Genomic DNA, 20,375 nt, shown 5'->3' with positions numbered 1-20,375 from the left:
AAAAATGTAATTCCCAGAACCTACATGTCTTCCACAGAAAGGGAGTATGTGATATAAGTGGAATTATCAAGGCAATTCAAAAGAGGGGAGCACAAGAAACCCCAAGCCCCAGAATCCAGTGTCCTTACCATTCTAGGGGAACTCTGCTGCAGTTCACATTCCAGGGATTTATAAATTCTCTCCCCTTCTTGGCCCGGCCATGGGTCTGTCCTCCTGCTGCCCATCCAGAAGCATTGAAATAGCATGTTTAAAGACTGAGCAGAGATTCTGGAACTTGTGGAGCTCTTACAAAAAAGGTGGGTGCATCTTGTAGCTTAGTAGAGAATCTTAATTCTTCTAGCAGTGCTTAGTGTTATATGACTTGGGATGGAAGACAGAGAGGAGCTCCCTGGGTGAGGCTGGTGGAGGGGAAATGATCTGCAGAGAAGCCAAAGCCCAATGCCTCTTTTGTACATACTGAAGTTTTGTTGTATCTTTGAGAGGCTGTGAGTGTTGGTTTTCTGGAGTGTGTTAGTGCAGGAGAGAGTCAGCTTGACCTTGACGAGCTTGAGGAAATCCAGGGGCATAGCTTGCCAGCTCACGTGTATCAGCAGGATTTGGACTTGTGAATGAATCAGGATGTGGCTGTGACTACCTGTTTTGATTGTATGCTAATTTCTCCATAAGAAACATTTCCCTGAGTGTCAGAATAGAGCAATTGGGTTATGAAATAATGTGTCAGTAGTTGTTACCTAAATACAGCCCAACAGTTTTCTCGACTGATTTTGCAATTTATCTCTCCTTTTAGGAACTCTTGGTCAGAGTAGATTATAAAGCTGGTCAAAAATACAGCAAGGACATTATACTGAGGCATAGTTTCTTGTTTAACAAAGGAGGATAGGCTTATAAGTTTATTATTTATCACTTATGGACTTAATGTGCTACAGGCTAGCACAACAAGAATCTGATTAAGCTTTAATATTTGTTTTGAATTTAATTGTGTCACACCCATCTTTGAAAAGCTGCTCTTGCTGTTTCTGGTTTTCTAATCCTATGCCTGAATCAATGCCTGCTTTTCTTAAAGGAGCAGACTTTGTGGTAGTCCATCATGTCTGCAGTACAGCAGTGCCTGGCATGTTCCAGAACACTGAAGTGTGTAACCATGTTTAGAGGGCACAGAGCAGGACCCTCTCTTCACCTGACAGAGTGAAATCTGTTGTAGCTTTTTGCTACAAAGAAAAGTTCTGAGTGCTCTTCAGATATACATTGACAGTATTTCATAGAAGCCTGTTCCTCCCTGAACTTGAAATACCTACTTCTTTGTCCTCTTGAGTAGACAGAAGTCAAGTTTTAATTTCAGAAGCTTTTTCTTTAGGTTGTTTTGAATGGGTTTGTGCAGCAAAGAGACTTGTGATTTCTGCAAATACCTGCTCAGTGTTTTGGGATAGCAAGTTGTTCCACTGGTTGTATTTAACTGAGGCACCTTTAAAAGCCTGACGTTTGGGTAATAGTTTCATATGCTGCTGCCCTTTATGATTTTTCTCATGGTAATTTTGTAAAATCTTTTCTGGTGTCTGACACTACATAAAATAGGCATCCTAAAGTAAATGTTTACATACAGGCAAGAATTCAACATTTTCAATATTATTAAGGCAACAGGAAGACAAATATTTTAAAATGCTACCAGTCTCATTTTAAAATTAATGTATATTCTTGGCATTAAATTCTTGTCTTGTTTAGAATGCAATAACTGTCAAATATTATGGGCTTTTTCTGTATTTGATTTGGGACATCTCAAACAACATATTCTACTCTTGAGATTGCTCATGTGTTGACAGCTTGGATGTGCTCTTGTTTACTTTCTGATTAGATCAAAATAAAAATATGTGCAGCTAGACCAGTTTTAATAACTCTGAAGATATGCCAAGGCTCGTTCTCTTGGTGTCTGCTTTCCCATAAACCTGTTTAGAATGTAAGAGTTATTCTTCACAACAAATTTCTTTGTTTTGCATCAGATGAAAATGTTAAGGTACCTGATAAATTTGTGGGTTTCCTCACTGTTGTTAAATGCTGTGGAAGTTTTTATTTAAAAACTCTTCTTCCCAAGCCCACTTTTTCTAGTGGCACAGCTTTGCGTACAGGTCAGCATGCCTTTTCCTTATCCTTTACCTCACAAGTTTCATGGATTATATCCTTTATGGCTGAATCCCTTCCCTGGTAGAGGTAATCCTTGCTTTCGCCTCTGCTCTTATGCAGCTCAGATGTCTTTTGGTGTTTTCACGGAACTCACAATCAGTCTCTCAAAATTTCATATACAGCCATAGCTTTCATTAGTGCTTTCCTGCTTGCTTTGTCACTTTCTGGGCTCCCAAATTCTGTTGAAGTGGTTTCACTGTTAGTTAATGTTATTCCAAGAAATATGTCGCTCACAGTAATAGGATTGATCCTTTTCCTGGGTACTGAATATTAGGTATTGCTGTCTTTTTATTTCTGATATAATGCGTTCAGAAATGCTTAGCACACAGCTACAGGATTTTAACAGAAGATTAGGGAAGTCTGGTTTGTGAAGATTGGCAGTTTTATTTCCAATTAAGTGATCATGATGATGATCCTATTGCTGCACTCAGAAAGGCAGTGGCATTTTAATGTCTGAATCCAGCTTTCAAGTGACTGTCTGGACCATTCTTTACCTTTATCAGGAAATGGGGAATTTGTTTGTGTTTTCTAAGGAAGTACTCTGAAATTTTCACCAGCAGAATTATTCAGGTAAATGTCTGCTAAGTTTAGGGTTTTCGGAAAGAAGCGATGAACGGATTCAGTTGCAGTTAAATATTCTCTGCTGTTTAAAGAGAGGACAATATTCTTTCGCAAGCATGAGATGAGTGCAGTCTGTGTGCTTCATGCTGTGTCTGCAGCATCAGCAGCCACTATCAGAGACTTACTGCAAGGACTTTAGCTTTAAATATCAGCCATTAGCAAATCACTGACCTTTGTTATGAGTATCTTAACTTAATTCTCAGTTCTCTACAAACCTTGTTGCATCAAATCAAAATAGTTCAGTGCCTTTTACAGGTGGTCTGACCCTTTCCACAATCAAGATGGGATCTAAGGTTCTGCCCTCCCCAGCTGTGAGAAGGTGGTTGAAGCATTGCAGCCTGATTAGCAGGTGCATTTTGCCAGGCTGCCATTCCCTGCAACCCCTAGTGGGTGCTAGGTGGAGGTGTCTGAAGTCTCCTCTTGAACCATGCCTGTCTTCAGCTTCAGCTTGGTATCCTGGACATAGTTATCCATATTTTGAGCTTCAGACAAACATATGGTAGTCAAGAATTAATGAAAAAAAACAAACAAACAAAAAAGGAAAAAAAAAAAGAAAAGGCAAAACCAAACAAAAACCCAAAAAAATTCCCACCAAACAAGCAAATGACAAAAAACCCACCAAACAAAAAAAAAAAAAACCCAACACAACAAAAGCACCACAAATATTTGCCTGTGCGGACACTTGTAACATTTCTTGGAGATTACTTTTTATTGACTTTGTAAGCATGCTCTTTTAGAACTGCTAGGACATATGAATAGGTCAGTGAGAGAGCAAAGCAGTTTCCTTACGAGCTCTACAGGAAACTTCTGGATGTTGCTGTTTTTCCCATAGTCTTGTTTTTAGTGTCTTCTCAGCTCTTAAGTTTTTCTCTCTTCTGCTCTCACAATGTAACATTACACAGATTTAATGATTAGTCACAACTTCATCCCTTTTCATACACAGAGTTGTATAACTATCCTAATTAAACATGCGCATGATAAAATTGCAAGCTGGAAAGAGCTGCCTGGGCTTGGATGATAGCAATTAAATGATTTATGTTTACAGGCATCAATATTTATCTTATGTCTACCGTCTGTCCTAGCTTGTCATCTATGGTTCCATGTGTAGTTCATTGGCTTTAGTAAGCAATCCATATTCTTTTCTCTGGACTCTGTGTTCTTGGCTGAGGAGAATCTTGCTTTTCGAAAGATTATGGAGTAAGACCATATTCTCTGAGTTTCACAAACACTCTTAGTCTTTCTGTCTTCACCTGAGGATTTTTTTCTGCTAAAGTTTCAGAAATAAAAGGTTTCAAGGTGCTTAAAATAAATGAGTCACTGTCTCCTCCTGCCCCCAATTGTTCTCAAACAGGGAGTTCTTGCTAAAATTATTTAGGGTGATGCCCCTGACAAAAATATGGATGAACCAAGTCCCAGTTTCCACTGAGCTTCAGTATGTTAAACAGACACAATTTATTTTTCTTTTCTGCAGTTCTCCTTGGCTCTGGCGGGGTCAGAAGCAGCAGTAGCACTTCGGCTGTTCCCAGTTGAGTCATTTGGAATGCAAATCACTTTGCAGTGATGCCAGAGGTTCCCATTGTGCTGGGCTTTATATAAAACGCGTGACAGATTGTCAGCTTTGTCACATTCCCTGGGCAGCAGGGAATAGGTAGAGGCTTCAGCTTTGGATTCAGATAACACTGGACTAGTATCAGAAAATCTTTGTCATCTTTGCGTTGCAGATAACTTATAAATCATGTTAGGATATTACATTGAGTGCTTCAGCGTGATATTTTCATACTAACATAATTTCTCAGTGCAAATAAATTTCTTCTGGGGAAGCTTAGCAGAGCATGTGCTCTGGGGAATACAGTCCTCCTGAACCCTTCCCTGCTTTTCTTCTCTGCCTGAACTAGATACGAAGAGCAGAAGTGAAGTCTGGGGAAAATACCAAGCAGTATAAATTATCTGCTCTTGATTGATCTTGCGCTATCTGAGCTGCAGGGATTTGGGGTTGCAGGAGCATGTGCTTCATCTACATACAGGATATTGTAGGAAGGGTGTCTCTTGTGCTGTAAAAATGTGCTGAAAGTCAGGGCAGGAACTGTCCTCCCAAATGGACAAATAGGAATCTGGGTAGATTTCCATGAAAATAAAGCTAGTGATGGACTTTTACTCTGAGCTTTGCTGTCTATTAAATATCTTGGTTATTTTTGCATGAAACCAAACTTGGTACTGAAATATCTCTTGAGAGCTGGATTAAAATTGGTCTTGTGTGAGTCTGTGCTATACTAGAGATTAAATAAATTGTGTTGAGCTTTCATTGCTATTCAAAGCTTTTGAATTACTGTGGCACTGTTTCAAAAATATTCAGAAGGAAACACTGAACTTTCTTTCCCTATTTAGCCCCATGTTAGCAGGACAAGGCCTGAATGACTTTGCCATTTCAATTTTAAATAAAGAAAAGTTTAAATTTCTTGAGGAAAGCAATTTGAGGGCTGTGGAATGTTTTTTCAATTATTGTGCAAGTTTTAATTTCTGAGATTATAAGTTTTGATTCTTTTGAGTAGTTCTGTCAGAAGAATTCACATCACCAGCATTAGTGAACTTAATAGGAAAACTGATTATAGTGGCTGTAAATGTTACTATTTAGCATAGTGAATGCAAAGTGTAATAAGAGAACATTTAAGGCTGTTGCACAACTCTATTAAAAGTCCCCATTGTGGAAAAACTATGTAGCTGTCACCCTGAATTATTGTGCCCAGGGTTTCAAAGATGCTGCTCTTTTGGCTCTTGAACATCATTTTGTGGATACAGTAGCTTCTTCAAGTTAGGTTTTGATTAAAAGACTTTGAACAAATGCCTTGTGTTAAAATAGGACCTCATGTTCTCTACTGTCACACTAGGTTCTCTGTAGTTTAAATCCACTCTAAATCCAGAATCTTGGTGCTGAAGTCGTTTGCCTTATACAGCTCCTCTCTGAGGGAATGTGAATTGGAGCAAGCAGATGGAACAAGCAGATGAGCAGATTTTGCAAGCATTTTGAAAATAGGTCTTGAAAAGGCTTTTAGTATAGGAAGCAAATAAGTCTGGATGAATAAGAATGAAACTTCGCAAGGTTTTTTTTCTTTCTGGCTTTGGTTTTTCTAAAACTTTCCTTTCTTTGAAATTATAATTACCCCGTGTTCAAAATCCTATTTTTTTAATGGGGTCTTTGCATTAAAACGTGGGTGCTCCCTCTGCTCTACAGGTGATTTTGTTCTTTTTCGGCAAGGCTTATGGTTTTCCTATTATCCTTGTACCAATAATTTTCCCTTTGGGACAGGAAATAGTCTAGAGGCAAGACACTATGAAAACAGATGGGCTACACGTTGAAAATGGAGCTGATGAAGCTGACAGCCTCTTTGCGATCCTGTCAAGCGTGTCTTTGTATGGGTGATAAAATCAGCAGTCAAACTTCCGCCAAGTTTTTCAATTCTCTTTTACTTTGCAGCCACATAACCACGCTGGGGAACTTGCATAACTCTTCCCAGCAACATCCACAGCACTGCCTGTGCTAAGGGCGCTCGAGCAATATTCTCATATTCTCACTCATCTCCTAAATGTTTTTCTGAGAGTTGCCTGTTTAGGTATTCATGGCTTCAGATCTGGAACAAACGTACTTTTGAAAGCTAGTTCGGACTGCACACAGTAATTATAATATGGGAAGTACTGTGTAACCAGCAGTAGAGATCTGTTACTATGTGTGGAGCTGCAGAGAGTTTGCATGTTAATGCCCTAATTTGAAAATCTGGGTTTGAAGGACAAGGCATGAGTAGAGTGCCCAGTAGCATGTTCCATGTGCCACAGATGGCTTAGATTAAAACCTCGAGTTGTCAAATGGCTTTCCATTTGGAAAACTGGAAAATTCATCTTGTGAGCAGCATGCCATGTTAATTTTAAATATAAATTAAATATTTTTTCCCTTTTTATAGGAACTGGAGACATTGTTGCTGTCATGATTACAGAATCGAAGGTTAAGGAGATCCTGAATTACTTGGAAAAGAATATCTCTGTCCTGATGGCCATAGCAGTGGGGTCCCGTGTTCCTCCGAAGAACTTCAGTCGGGGCTCTCTAGTCTTCGTGTCAATATCATTCATTGTTTTGATGATCATTTCTTCAGCATGGTTAATATTTTACTTCATCCAGAAGATCAGGTACACAAGTGCACGTGACAGGAATCAGGTAAGGGGTCTCTTCTTTTCTCTTAAGTTATGGAGATAATATTTCTGTATACAATAATCAATAGAGAACAAATAGTTTCTAAGGAATGCCCATCAAACTGGTGTTCAGAACCTCTTTGTTCCAAGGCAGAGCATGTTGCCAGACAAGGATTTTTATATAGCAAAGTGTTTTCAACCTGAGCAGCACCAGTATAGATCCTAATACATGACAGGAAAGAATAGAACTGAAGCAAAATACTTGGAGTTTTAGTTAGTGTAAGTCCAAAAGTAAGATGAATTCTGTGTTGGCTGAGTAAATATGTACTGGATGTATGTTGGGAATGGGGAAGAAAGTTAAATTATGAATCGACTTGTGTAGTATGGGGGAACACTGAGCAAATGTTACTAATTCTCTCTATGCTCTTAAGGATTCCTTCTGTAATAGTTAAGGTAATTCAGAAATTGTATAAAAGTATTCCTAAATCATAATCTATCATGAATGTTAGGGTAAGAAAACTAAGGTGTAGAGCTGCTTAGTGGTCTGTGTTGACTTTCAACTTTATTTAAGATCACCCTTGGTAAGGAGTGCCTAATTCTCCTGGTGATATATTTTAACTAAAATTTTGTCCAATATACCTTGCTTACATTCCTTTTCAACTCTTATGGCCATACTCAGAGACCCAGACTAAATCAAATTGTCAACTCAAACACAGATTAAACTTTAGAAGTAAATGTTTTACTACTGTGGACTTAATGACCTTCCATAGTGTGCCTTGGCTTTTATTGAGAAGGGTCAGTAAGCCTTGGGAAATCCATAGTGTCCTCTTTGCCCTGTCTCTCTGCCAAGGCTAACTTAGAAACCTCCTGACCTCTAGTCAAAACCTCCTGACCTCTAGTCACTGTCCCCCTTTCCCCCAAATTACAGGTGATACACGGCAGCTGGCTGTGAGGCAGTTCTTTGGTGTTCTGTCAGACCTAGAACAAATTCAAGCTTACAAAGCCTTGGTGGTGGCACAGGATTTCCTTTTCAGTTACTATAAATAGTGTCTGATGCTGCAGGTCCCATGGGCATCCTGTAGATTTTCCTAAGGATGTCATTCTTAAATGACCACACTGTAGCCAGTACTTAGTGTGGTCCCTTGGGATGGTGAAAGTTTAAATATAACTGTAACTTAATGAATGTCTGTGGAATACTAAATTGTGCCTTCTCTATCCCCTACATGGCTCTAGGCTTCTTCCAAATGTCCACGTTTCAAAACAGTTGCTCCATTGGGAAAGGGCTCTTAGGACCTTTTTTCTTTCTTTAAATTTTTACAAAGGTCAGGAGAAACTTGATGAAAATTTTATGTGGTTTAAAAAGCTGAGCTTATTAAACTTTAATAAGAAGGTGGCGACAGCTACAGCTTACTTTTAAAGAGCTTTGAGAGCTTTCACAAAGACTGTACTGTTAGTGATGAAATAACTTGGTTTAGGCTATGATCTTGTTTTTAAGTTACGTCAAGGCGCACGTTTTTCTGTTTTTTAAATCAAAGCCATCAAAAACTTGCTGTGTTTTGTAGATAACACAAGCAGATATTGGTATTTCACATGGTTATTCTTGCGTGCTTCCATTGGAGGTGTGAAACTCTTTTGCATGTGGAAGTGACCTTTTCCATCCACACGGTTGTGGTTTTTAAAGGCAAGCATATGGTCTGTGCCTGTGCCCTAACTTAGCAAAATAGCAAATTCTGAGTGTTTCCAGTGTTAGCATGAAAGAGTATTTGTTAAAATTAGAAAATAGAAGAGATTGACCTCTTCAATGGAAGAGATGAAAGTTATTATTTAGCAAATTTATTTACGTAAAAGAACTTCAATATGTTGGAAGAATTCTGCTGAAATATTATGCTCTCAGTGGGAAAATAATCTTTAAAATTTCTTGTAGTGCATATACAATCACATGCAGTGGAATGAAATACAGATACTACCCACATTCACTTGGCTGGTAGTGTTGAGCATTTGAGTTAAATGCCATTTCAGCCTCGTTCCTCTCAGTAATCACTCTTTTGGTTATGCAATGGTTATCTACTCCAGCAGTGTGCCCAGTGTGTTCTGTGTCATTAAGTTCTCAGGCCAATATGCTTGTTCCAGGGCACGTAATTTAGATCTGCTTAAATTGACCAAATTCTTGCATATTGAAGTTAGGGTGAGATTTTTGACTCTAGGAAGCATATAATTTCCTATCCCAGCTCTGCTTCTGATGCTGTGCTTCCTACATGGATATGCTTCAGTAGCTGGGACTGTGTATCTGATTTTTTTTCAAATCCTTGCTCTAAAAAATACAAAATTAGAGCTGCTGTTCTGTGAAACCACAAGGAAGAAAAGTGCTTATGTAATTCTAGAATAAGTGGTACAGTCAGTTGCGATGCAGACTTGTGACATCATTGTGTTTCTCAAATAAAAGCAACTTTCATTCCAGTTTGTGTGCAGGGAAATGTGTGATACAGGGGGTACACCTTATGAAGGATTTGGGTTTCAGTTTCATAGAAGGTGGGCACAAAACCCCACACATGGATTGCAGGCTGCAGGAAAGGTTTTGAGAGCTGCATTCTCAGAAGCAGCCCATCCCTTTCAAAGGCGGAGTACTCAGTACAGGTTGGAGGGGAAAGAGGAGATACGTGAACTTCTGTTTTTTAAGTCAGTTTTAAACCAAGTCTGATGTCTCATGTCACTGAAGGAAGACAACAGGATCTTTGTTTCATTCAGTGCCCACCTTTGGGACCCCAGTGGGTAAACAGTGACAAACAGCCATTCTTTGTTGGCTGGGAACTGGGCATTTCAGTAGGAATCAGCACTTGAATGTCAGAAAAGGCTCCTTCCATCTAACTGTGGTGGTCATGAAGCAACATAAACAGCAGAAAAATAGTATGGCCTCTGCATGCAGATTGAGGTTATCTTCAAACCAGTATTAATTTCAGCTTAATTTAAGTCTGTATTGGCTTATTTAGATTTCGTGACCCATCATTTTTTTCTTTTATGAGATTGTGGTGGTTTTGGGTAATAGCAAGAGAGAAACTAGGTTACACTGGGAGGATCTTGTGCATCTCAGAATAAGATCAGCCTGCTCAGGGGGGAAATATAAAAATAATTCAAGCTTAAGAGAACAAGCAGTGTATTACAGCACACTGAATAAAAACCAGTATGAACAGAGTACAGTGGAAATCATCAGGAGGGGACATTGCTTCAGCTTTTATCCTGCAACCTGGCTTTGATTAGTTTTGCACATCAGTGCTGATTCACTTCTGTGGACTTCTATACAGTCCCTGAGTTTTATGCCCATGCTTATGGAGAGCATTTGAGGATTCAGCTGTTGGCTATTTTTCCTTCTCAACAAATCTCAGTGCTTTGCTGTGTTTGCATTTTGTCTTATGTGTTGGCCTGCTGCCATAGTGTGTATTGCAATGGTATTACTGAGCCCAAATAAGTCATTATAAAGGACACTAATGAAGCTTGTTTATCAGGGTTAATTTGTGTTCTCTTCTTTGTCACTTTATTAGCGTCGACTTGGAGATGCTGCCAAGAAAGCCATTGGTAAATTGACAACCAGGACAGTAAAGAAGGGTGATAAGGTATAATAATAAGATTTCAACATGATAAACTTGAGCGTCATGTTTATTTTTTTTTCTGGGGAAACACTCTCAGTTTTTTCTTTCGGTTTCTGATTTATGACTTTGCCTTCCTTGTTGGAGGCTTACTTTGTCCTGTGGCACAATATTTTGTGTAACTGTTAGTACTGATGTGTGCTGTAAGTCTGTATATTTCAAAGAAGTTTTTCTTGCTTAAATACTATTTGCACTCCATCTGGCAACTGTGACTGAGGGTGGTTTTGTGTGCTGGCTGGGAGGATGTCCTGGCGTGAGTACATAAGGGCTGGCATTGTTTATGTGGAATTCTTAAGCTTAGAACCTTTCCATATATAGGTTCTGTAAAGGAAAAATAAATATAAAAGACAGATAATTGAAGATATCTCTTAAGTAAAATACAACTATTCAGTAAGTTAAGGGGGAGCATAAAGAGGTATTTCAGTAAATGTTACTCCAAGAACATTTCTTGCTGGTATACAAACTAAAATATATGGTGTGGTATGTTGTAAGCTTTTTCCACTTTATGAGCAGTATTACTTTATTTTTAATTCTGAAAGGAAAAAGTAGTCATTAATCTTGCTTAAATTTTTAGCTTTAATTTTCAAAAGGCAGGGAAATTCTGGCTATGATTTGATTTTTAAAATCTTATTTCCTAGGGCCTTTGTATTGTGATTCCTTTTTATCTTTCTTGTCAACACTATCTGCAGTGGGAGATTAGGAAGTGATAGGAAAATTTGCTTCCAGAGAGAAGGCAGAGAAAATGTCTTTCTGTTCTTCCTCCCTCCCTATGTAGTTTTATTTCAAAACAGCCCACTGCACTAAATCTTTTCTGGAATGGGAGAACATAAAGATTAGAGGAACTTTTCCATGTTAAAAAATGTTGTTGTCTTGCCAGTTCTGAATTTATGCTGTCAAGTGCTGTGTAGGTTGCAGTGCAGACAGCATGAGGTGCACATGCAGGTGAACAGAGTGGGAAAAACCTTTTTTTCCTCAGAAGAGCCATCAGGATTCTCTGTGTGCTGCCCTGGCTGCTGCTGACCAGGAGTGGCTGTGGCCTTGCTCTGGTCCCTGTCTTGGTGTCTGGCTTGTAGCTGGTTGGCATCAAAAAGAACAGTGACGTTGAACTAAGAGAAGGAACAGCCTATTTTTTGTCACAGGCCCAAACATTTTAAATATGTATTGTTGATGCCATATCTATATCCAAATGAAGTCCCATCTTTTTCAATTGGAATTTAAAAATACCGTATTTTAAAGTAGAATTTTAAAAAATCTTAACTTCTGGAAAACAGAAAAGAGAAGAGTCAGTCAATCAGTGATCCTCATGTTCATGTCTGGATAAGAGCAATGATATTTCTGCAAGTAAGCAGCAGACACAAATATGGGACTACTCTGCAATAAGTAATATGTGCTAGTTCTGGCTGTAAAAATGAGTCCCAGAATTCTTATTCTGCCAGAACAAACAAACAACAAAAACAACAACAACAACAACAAAAACCAAACAAACAAAAAACAAACCAAAAAACAAACAAAAAAACCCAACAACAACAACAAAAAAAACCAAAAAAATCCCTGGATGAAATAGCCCTGGATAAATGTTATCTCCAAGCTGGAAGTAAAAAACAAAAGGAAATCTAGGAAAAATTCCACTATATTTTATAATGATTTCACTGAACATTGGAATCATTTAGGCCTTAGCTTATGTTTCAAATGGTGATTTACCAGCTCAAAAAAATAGGAGTTTTGTATGTAGGAGATGCTTTTCTTGCTTAAGTCATGTTGAAGTATAATAATGCAGTCATTGGATTTATAGCTTGGTAACAGCTACTTGGCACAAAGCAGTTCATGTACTAGTCACAACTACTTTGACATTTGTCATAGCTTTGACTCTTGACTTGAATTCTCATTCTATTCATTTTAGGAAACAGACCCAGACTTTGATCATTGTGCTGTCTGCATTGAGAGTTACAAGCAGAACGATGTTGTTCGCATTTTGCCATGCAAGTAAGATAATGAAGTTGCTTTGTTTGGAAACTGTTATCTGTTGGTGCTCTTTTGCTTCATTTCATGTGCACTGTAATTCACAAATGCATTTGTTCGATGTTTTCAGTCCTAATAACAGCCACTTTATTTTAGACTATGGTGCCAGAAAGTGTGAGTGTGGGTGCTGGCACTATTAGGACAGTGGAGATTAAACAGAATTATATTAAAGATATTGGCAGTGGAGCTATTGAGATTGCAGTGAGGTGGAGGGGGGGTGCAGGTTTAAGGACCAAGTCATGGGCAGACTCAAAAAACTTCAGTATAAGGAGCCAGGTACAGCTGCAGCATTCTGCACAGTAGATGTGCAACAGCTGGCTGATGGTTTCCAAAACTGTAGGAAATAGAAATGCAGTCTTTGCAACCTTCATACCTCCTGACATTAGTCAGCTTCTGTGCTGTCATCTGTCTTTGGTCTCTTCAGTGCAGTGTGATCTTGGCTTGTGTCTGAAGATTTGTACTTGCTGGTGATTCTGCATTAGTGCTTAAAATATAACAACTTCTACCCCTTTTATGGCACTGTGTTGACATTTACAGGTTTTCAGTTTGTTTCCATTCCATTTCCATTCTTGAGTTGTTTTGGGACATTTTCTCTTTGAGAGATGCTTTTAAATACTTTTCCACCTGGTGGCTGATTTTGATGCATCATACATTTTGGTAGCTTCAGGCATTATCAAGGACATCTTTCCCTTGTGTTCTGAAATGCAAAGCTTTCTCCCCATCTCCAGGCACAAAAACCATGTGTAAGTTAGGTTGTGTATATGCAGCAAGATCCAGTAACTTGGCTTGTACTTGATACATAAATGGTTCTGCATGATACTCCAGAAGCAACAAAGTCATGTGTTGGAGTCAATCTCCAGTCAGGCAGCAGCAGCACATATGAGCTCATTATTGGTCTTCTAAATCCTCCTGCAGGCTGTTCTGAATAGCTGGAATATCTTCTAATGTGCAGTGTATTTCCATCATCATAAAAGGAAAACACTATTATTTTATATCTTATTGATCAACATATGTGTGCATTATACTTCTGAAGCCAAAAATCTAATTCAGTTTACTGTTCTCTGTGTTCCTTACCTCTTGGACAGTAGGAAACAGTGACGTGTTTTAGATTCTTAATGTTGTTTAGTTAACATACTCTACAAATGATTATTTAGAAACTCCAATTAAAATATTTAGGAATAGAAGAGCTTGGTCTTAATTAGTAAAGGTTTGGGAGCTTTTAATCATGTGGGTGTGGGTGTGTTTCTTCTTTACAATTCGGTCATTTTTACTCAAAGTTGATGTCCTCTTGCTCTAAAAAATGTACTCCCAAGTGTTAAGTAAAGATTTCAGAGTTACATCATTTATTGCAATCTCAAGTGAAGTTTGTGTAGGTGAATTAAGCCCTGCTCTTTTGATATGTTATGCAGAAGCTTAGTCAGAAATTAGAGGAGGAACTTCTGGAAACTGCACACCAGTTTTGGACCGCTGAGATGATTGTTTGCCTCTTAAGAAAGCATCTCTTTTGTACTTCAGGGTGGTACTGTGAGGCTCAAGGACGTGGAATGAAAGGTCACAAGTCCCACCCCTCTGTGCCTTTCTCTTGATACCAAACAAAAGGCAGGAGGAGGTCCTTGCCAGTGAAGAGAGAATGAGTCTTCCCCCATAGGAAAACAACTCTTCCCACTGAGCACAAGGCAGAGTTGGGATTAAAAGCCAACTTCCTTAGTTGAACAACTGCCCCCGTCCAAGCAGTGGATATGTTGCTCATATCCACAGATACAATACAGACCATTTAAACAAGGTGATCATTAATACTTTTTTTAATTAAAAAAAAAAAGAAAGAAAAGTCCTTTTCCTTCATACACCTTTGGTGAGCTGCAGTCCTGCAGGCAGGAAGCTCTGGGCCCTCAGGGATAGTTACAGCTGTTCAGGGAGCTGCATGCAGGTGCACCTGGCTGCCACCTCAGCACAACCTGCCCCAGTGCAGTCTCCCATGTAAGGGAGAGATCAAGGCTCTTGTGTAGATCGTTTTCGGTTCTGTTTTTCACAAGAATGTAAGGTCAGCGAAGGCTCAGATTACATTCCTGCCGAAGGCTGTATGACAACTTTTATGTTCACTTTCTACTTCTTTTTTACATCTCACTTTTCATTTGCTGCAGCTCAGCTTTTGAGTGCAAAACCATCTAGGCTAGACACAAACAGTGAGATGGATGCTTTCCACAAGACATTTTTATATTTGTGGATGAAAAGCCAACTACTACCTGCAGAGATGGGCCCAGTAAATATCAGATTCCGTGTAAGATTTTTCAGTCTTCAGTGCCTGAAATGCTGCTCCCCAAACCTTGTTTTGGAGGTTTAACTCCTTTCTACTTTCTCATACTTCAACCTCCCATTTTAGCACAGCATGAAATGTTAGTTTAAACAAAAAAACAACCCAAACAGCGCACAGACTATAAAACAAAGCCTACAAGAGAGCTTCTAAGCCAGATGAGAAAATAAATTGCAAGAAAACCGTGGAGAAAATTACTTGACCAAGAGAAAGCAAATGAAAGGCTAGAAATTCTTCTTACTGTGCTTGTTGGGGAAGCTGTAATCATTAGACAGTAGGAATCACTGGCATGAGGCATCCTTGCTGCTTTCATCAATTTAAAAGTAGCCTTTCCCTTTAGTACCACAGTTATTCCCTGCAGTTAAGTTTGGTCTGTCACTCTGTGCCTCAGCAGAGGAATCTGGGCAGACACACAACAGGCGAAATCTACCAGCAGCTGAGCAAGCTGCACCTAAAATTCTGTGGTGAAACACCACATTTGTGATGTAAAGTTTCATGGCGTGCGGGAAATTGTGGCCAATCTAAAAATAAAGTATGGTTAAAGTGGTAGAAATTCAACTGAATTGTTTGCAGTAGCTCATTTTGTGCTTTAGAGAGAGAAGTATGTTTAGTACCAGCAGCCTATGGACATACCTATAGCTTTAGTGCACTGAGGGACAAGCAGCCATCTGTTTCAGGCTTCCAAGCTTGAGGAATGTGTCTTTTGTGACTGTCATTACGTAAGGGAAAAATAAGTAGAGGAAGCAAATGTCAGAGGGATCCTAGCGAAAGACAAACTTCATGGACATTCTCTTTCTTCAGGTAATTTTATTCTGCCATCACACTGTTGCATTTAGGGGCTGAACAGGCACTAGGTGGAAAGTGATCAGGAGTGGGTAGTGTGAAGGATTAGTGAGAGATAAGGGATGGGGAGAGCAAAGTGACAGGTTAGAAAAGAGCAGAAAATGACATTGGAAAGGGCAGAAAGATATCCTGGGAAGGAAGGAATTAACAAGGTAGCAAAAGAATTAAGAGTTGTGAATACTATAAAATAGATGGCTTTTGAGCCAAATTCTTAATTTCTATCCTGGGCAAGAAGGAGGAAAGTGACAAAAGTGACTAAACCTGATTTTCCTATTTTTATCTGTTTGATTCTGTGCTGCTGCAAATAGCTACCTTTTTCTTTTAAAGACCAAATTAACACAGAGTCTTGATGGCATCCTTTCTGCCTCCTGCAGTGCCTTGGACCCCAGGGCCAGGGGAGCAGCTGCCCCCAGCAGTAGCCAAAGATGCTCTTTGCAACAGCAAAGGTCCCTTTGGTGGGATGCTGCACTGAGAGCAGGGAAGGGTAGTGAGCTTTAGGGAAACAGCACTTGAAAATCATTCAACCCTTCTCCTTCTGTGATGTGCAGATTTGGAGGCCTTACACCACTAAAAGAGATTCCTAACTCACTTTCTCCCCTGTGAAATGCTGCAAAGAAGCCATGTTGTACAAGAGTTGGTGTTATGGTGTTTATTACCAGCTGGAGGGCAACTGGCTTGGGTGTGCTGACAGAGTGGAAAAATACCTGCAGGTCACCTGCCTGGAGTTGTGCCTGCATGGGAGACTCCATCAGTGCTGCCAGCCTGGCTGCCAGCCCTGCTTCCTCCAGCCCGAGGCTGGAGAGGCAGCAGAGGCTGTGTCACACCTGACTCCCCAGCGTGTGGCTCCTGAGGGAACATCATCAGTTGTCGTGACCAAGAGCAACTTGCTGGGAACTCTTCAGATTTATGGTCCTTGAATACCAATGACAGAAATAGGAAGAGGAGGAAGGTTTATGAGAGCAGAAATTGCAAGGGCTTACTTTGTCAGTGTGAGGTTTGAAAATAATTCTTGTTTGTTGTCGTCATTGCTGTATAACTCCTTTTTAACTCTTGCAAACAGACAAATCCAGACAGAGCCTGAGCCACAATAATGCTATCAGCAAACTTTTTAAGGGGTAGAGAAACTCTGTAAGTAGTAGGCAGAGCCATGATTTCTAAATCAAGAACCTTTGGAGAACTGCACTTCTTTGAAACACATTAATAAACATCCATGAAGGTTTAGGAACTAAAAGCAAAGAATTAGGGGGTCACAAAAACAATTCGGCTGTGTATATAAATATATCAAAGTGCTAATGGCTTTTTAAAATAACTTATAATATTTAGTGGATGCACGTTGGCATCTACATCAGTCGCCTGCTTCACTTGATCTGAGTGCTTCTACAGCACTGATTAGCCAATAATGATATAATAAAGCTGTTTTCATACTTCTGTGGAGTCTTGATGTCTGCTCTTGCCCAAAATATTAGATTTTCAGGTTTGTTCTACTTTAAAAAAACAGACTCCAGAGACTTAAAAGAAAACAAGCAAATAAAAGTCATAATTTGCCTAACATAGAAAAATAGCATCTCTGTATGTTTCAGAATATTTAAAACCATTTTGTATCACCCAGAGTTTCTAAACATTGTTTCCTGTAGTTTTGTGAGTAATGAAGGGAATGCATTAAGAATAATAATAGAAGTGAGTCTATTTTGGGTGATGATTTGAACACAAGTCACTGTACATACCCTGTTTTTTGTGATTGCCATCTTGCTAGAGGACACAGGCCAGCCAAGTGACTAACTGAGGTTCTTTAAGTTTTTATTCCTGCATTATCTGGGATAGAGATAAGCAAAATTCTTTTGCTCCCTGTCTATCTTCTATTGACTATTTTACACCCTAATTGTGCATCTTTAATTAGTACAGGTAGGACATAGAGCTGTAGCTGCCTAGAACTTCGTAATGTTGATATTCTTTAGTCCCTGCATCAGTCTGAAGACATGGAACATAATTATATACTGTCTTTTGCAATGTTTAACAGTTCCAGGAGGCCTTTCAGAGACTTAAAAGCAGATAATCTGGCAATGTGCCTCATTTGGTCTCTGGTGTTAAAATCCCAAAGGACAGGGAGCAAAGAGCTCCCGGATTCCATGATGAGCTTTCTGAGGCACAGAGCACAAGTGTAACCCGAGCAAGGAGGGGGCAGAGAGTATCTCAGCTTTATGCTGCCTTGGGGGCACACATGACCACCTCTTGCAGACCCTGCTGATGCCTCAAATAGATGGCAAGAACTGCTTGTTCTGCCCCTGCCCCTTTCCCTGCTGGCTCCAGAGCACAGCTCTTCGCTGATTAAGCAGCCCTTGTAATTGCTGAACTTTGTCATGATCACCAGTCTGTCGTGTTTGGGTGTGCCTGCTCTTACTGGCTTCTTGCTCTGCAGTCAGCACCACTGGAAATGAAGGATCAGGGCTCTTATCATTGGAGTTATCATAGGCAGTTACTCAGATTGGGTTTTTATGAGTATTTGCTGAATCTATATTGGGTAGACAATCTTGTGATACCCATGCCTGCCATGAATATCCTCTGAAAAGTTCTTTGCCTTTTGGAAAGCTAAGAGAGCATTCATTTCCTTTACTTCCTTTAATTTATGTACCTTGTTTTGGTCTCTGCATAGTCCTTTCTTGTTATACTGGTTTATATCAATCCCAACACTGTTACATTATATTCATGTGTGTGACTAAGACTTTGAATGCAGTGTAGGAGGCAATGCAGACTGTTGCCTATTGCAGAGTTGCCTGCTGTGCAAGTAGGAGCACAATTTGCCTTTCCACCTCTGAAAGCCCAGTTTGCCCCTCCTTTTATTTTTATGACAATCATATCATGATGGACATGTTTTCCTTCTTGATATCAAGAAATACTGATGGCAGGGGGAAAGCCTTCTTTTTACTTCGATATGATAATTATAAAAGCCTTTTCAAAGTCAAACAGGAATGTGTTTGGGTTGGTTCCACTGACTTGTGAACAAAATTGACAGCTGATGGATCTATGCTCTTCCTACACAGTTTATGGTCAAATTCTGCATCAAAACTGAGACAAGACTGTAGACAAGTTATGGTGGGAATGGCATTACCTTGGTTCTTTTACCTTACATCTTCTACTCATATCCACAGTAAAAGGGGGGTGTGAGGTGGGAATTAAAATCTTCAAGTGTTTCCTCCTAATTGAACTATTAGTAAAGAGTGACAACAACAAGCAAATTTTTTTAATTACTGCAATTACCACAGAATACTGGCAATTCTAAGATTTGCATGTATTTTAAAATTAAAAAAAGCAACTATCCAAAAGTTTAAGTCATTTTCATTGTATAAAATAGAATTGTTTGCAAACTATGTATGTACCTTCTCTGTTCTTCTAGGCACGTGTTCCACAAAGTCTGTGTGGATCCATGGCTCAGTGAGCACTGTACATGTCCAATGTGTAAACTGAACATTTTGAAGGCACTGGGAATTGTGGTAAGTTGCTCTGTTGTGAGCTCTTCTTTCTCCCATGTCTGAGACCCAGAACAGGAAGAATAATTTTAGGGGAGAGAGGGGTAAGGGTATTCTAGTACCCTTACTGAGAAAATATTAGGGGGGTTTTACCAATTTCTTTGCTGCTGATTTGTTGTTGGTCCTTCTTTCCCTGGTTGGTCATTGAGAATATATTGTTATATTTGCATTTATGGCAATTATCTGCTGGAAGTATGCTAGATTCTCTGTAATCTTCCCTTTTCTCAAGTCCTTTCAACCCTCGTTATATTTACTCTGTGAATCTCGTGTTCTCGTGGTTTCCTGTAGACAGTCTTAAATTTGCACATTAAAAGCCCCACTGTAGCCAAGAGCAGTGAGTTTTCCTCAAGCAGGTCATGTCTTATGGGATCCCCATAAGACATTATGCTTTGGTTGACCAGTTCACAAAGGGATAGCAATGAAACCTCAAAGAAGATTTTTTTAATCTTTCCTGTATGAGGAAAAAATTATAAAGTGGGAGTGATGCTCTTTTCAGAGTAGGAGAAGAACATATGGAGAGACTGTCTAAACTAGTTTTTGATTCAAGACAGTGAGAATAATCAGGCCTCCATTTTTAGCTGTGTCAGTTGCAAATGTGCACATTTCCGAAGAAATAGTAGCAGATATATTGTGGATGACCTGTTTTTGCAGTTAATAACATACCTGGGTTTTTAGCAGAGGATACAGTAGAATTCAGAGTTTATCATGGTTGTGGTAAACCATACAGGCATAGGCTATGATACAAGTGTATTTGAGTCCCATCCTTGTATCTCAATCATTTTTTCTGCTTCTTCTTTCTCCTCTTAAAGAGGTGACTTCAGGTAGAAGTTGTTCATTCATGCATTTTCTCTCCTGTGTGACCTCAGCACAGCCACAGTGGCTGAAAGAAGTGTGTGTGGGTGGGTTTATTCAATGTATAGGTTTGCTACCCATAGAACATTCACTGCTGTAACATGGAGCTGTGTTTTTGCCCAGCCCAACGTGCCATGCACAGATAATGTAGCCTTTGACATGGAGAGGCTCACGCGGGGGCAGCCGGCGAGCAGGCGCTCCGCGCTCGGG

At 39.5% G+C, this 20,375-nt stretch overlaps 1 protein-coding gene across 1 annotated transcript in view; it reads left to right on the top strand.

The window, feature by feature from the left end:
- The window catches only part of RNF130 (ring finger protein 130), a gene marked incomplete at its 5' end in the record, with an annotated part of 55,611 nt that overhangs the window by 16,591 nt on the left and 18,645 nt on the right, over window positions 1-20,375 (top strand). The window contains 5 exons of the mRNA XM_017728035.1: window positions 6,750-7,000; window positions 10,512-10,583; window positions 12,517-12,599; window positions 19,181-19,277; window positions 20,289-20,359. Of these exons, the coding sequence (XP_017583524.1) occupies window positions 6,750-7,000; window positions 10,512-10,583; window positions 12,517-12,599; window positions 19,181-19,277; window positions 20,289-20,359 (574 nt within the window). The remainder of the gene's footprint in view (window positions 1-6,749; window positions 7,001-10,511; window positions 10,584-12,516; window positions 12,600-19,180; window positions 19,278-20,288; window positions 20,360-20,375) is intronic.

This window comes from Corvus brachyrhynchos, unplaced genomic scaffold, assembly GCF_000691975.1.
Source record: "Corvus brachyrhynchos isolate BGI_N302 unplaced genomic scaffold, ASM69197v1 scaffold21, whole genome shotgun sequence".
Lineage (NCBI taxonomy): Eukaryota > Metazoa > Chordata > Aves > Passeriformes > Corvidae > Corvus > Corvus brachyrhynchos.
The sequence above is the reverse complement of the archived record's forward strand: the minus strand, read 5'-3'. Positions and strand labels throughout refer to the sequence as shown.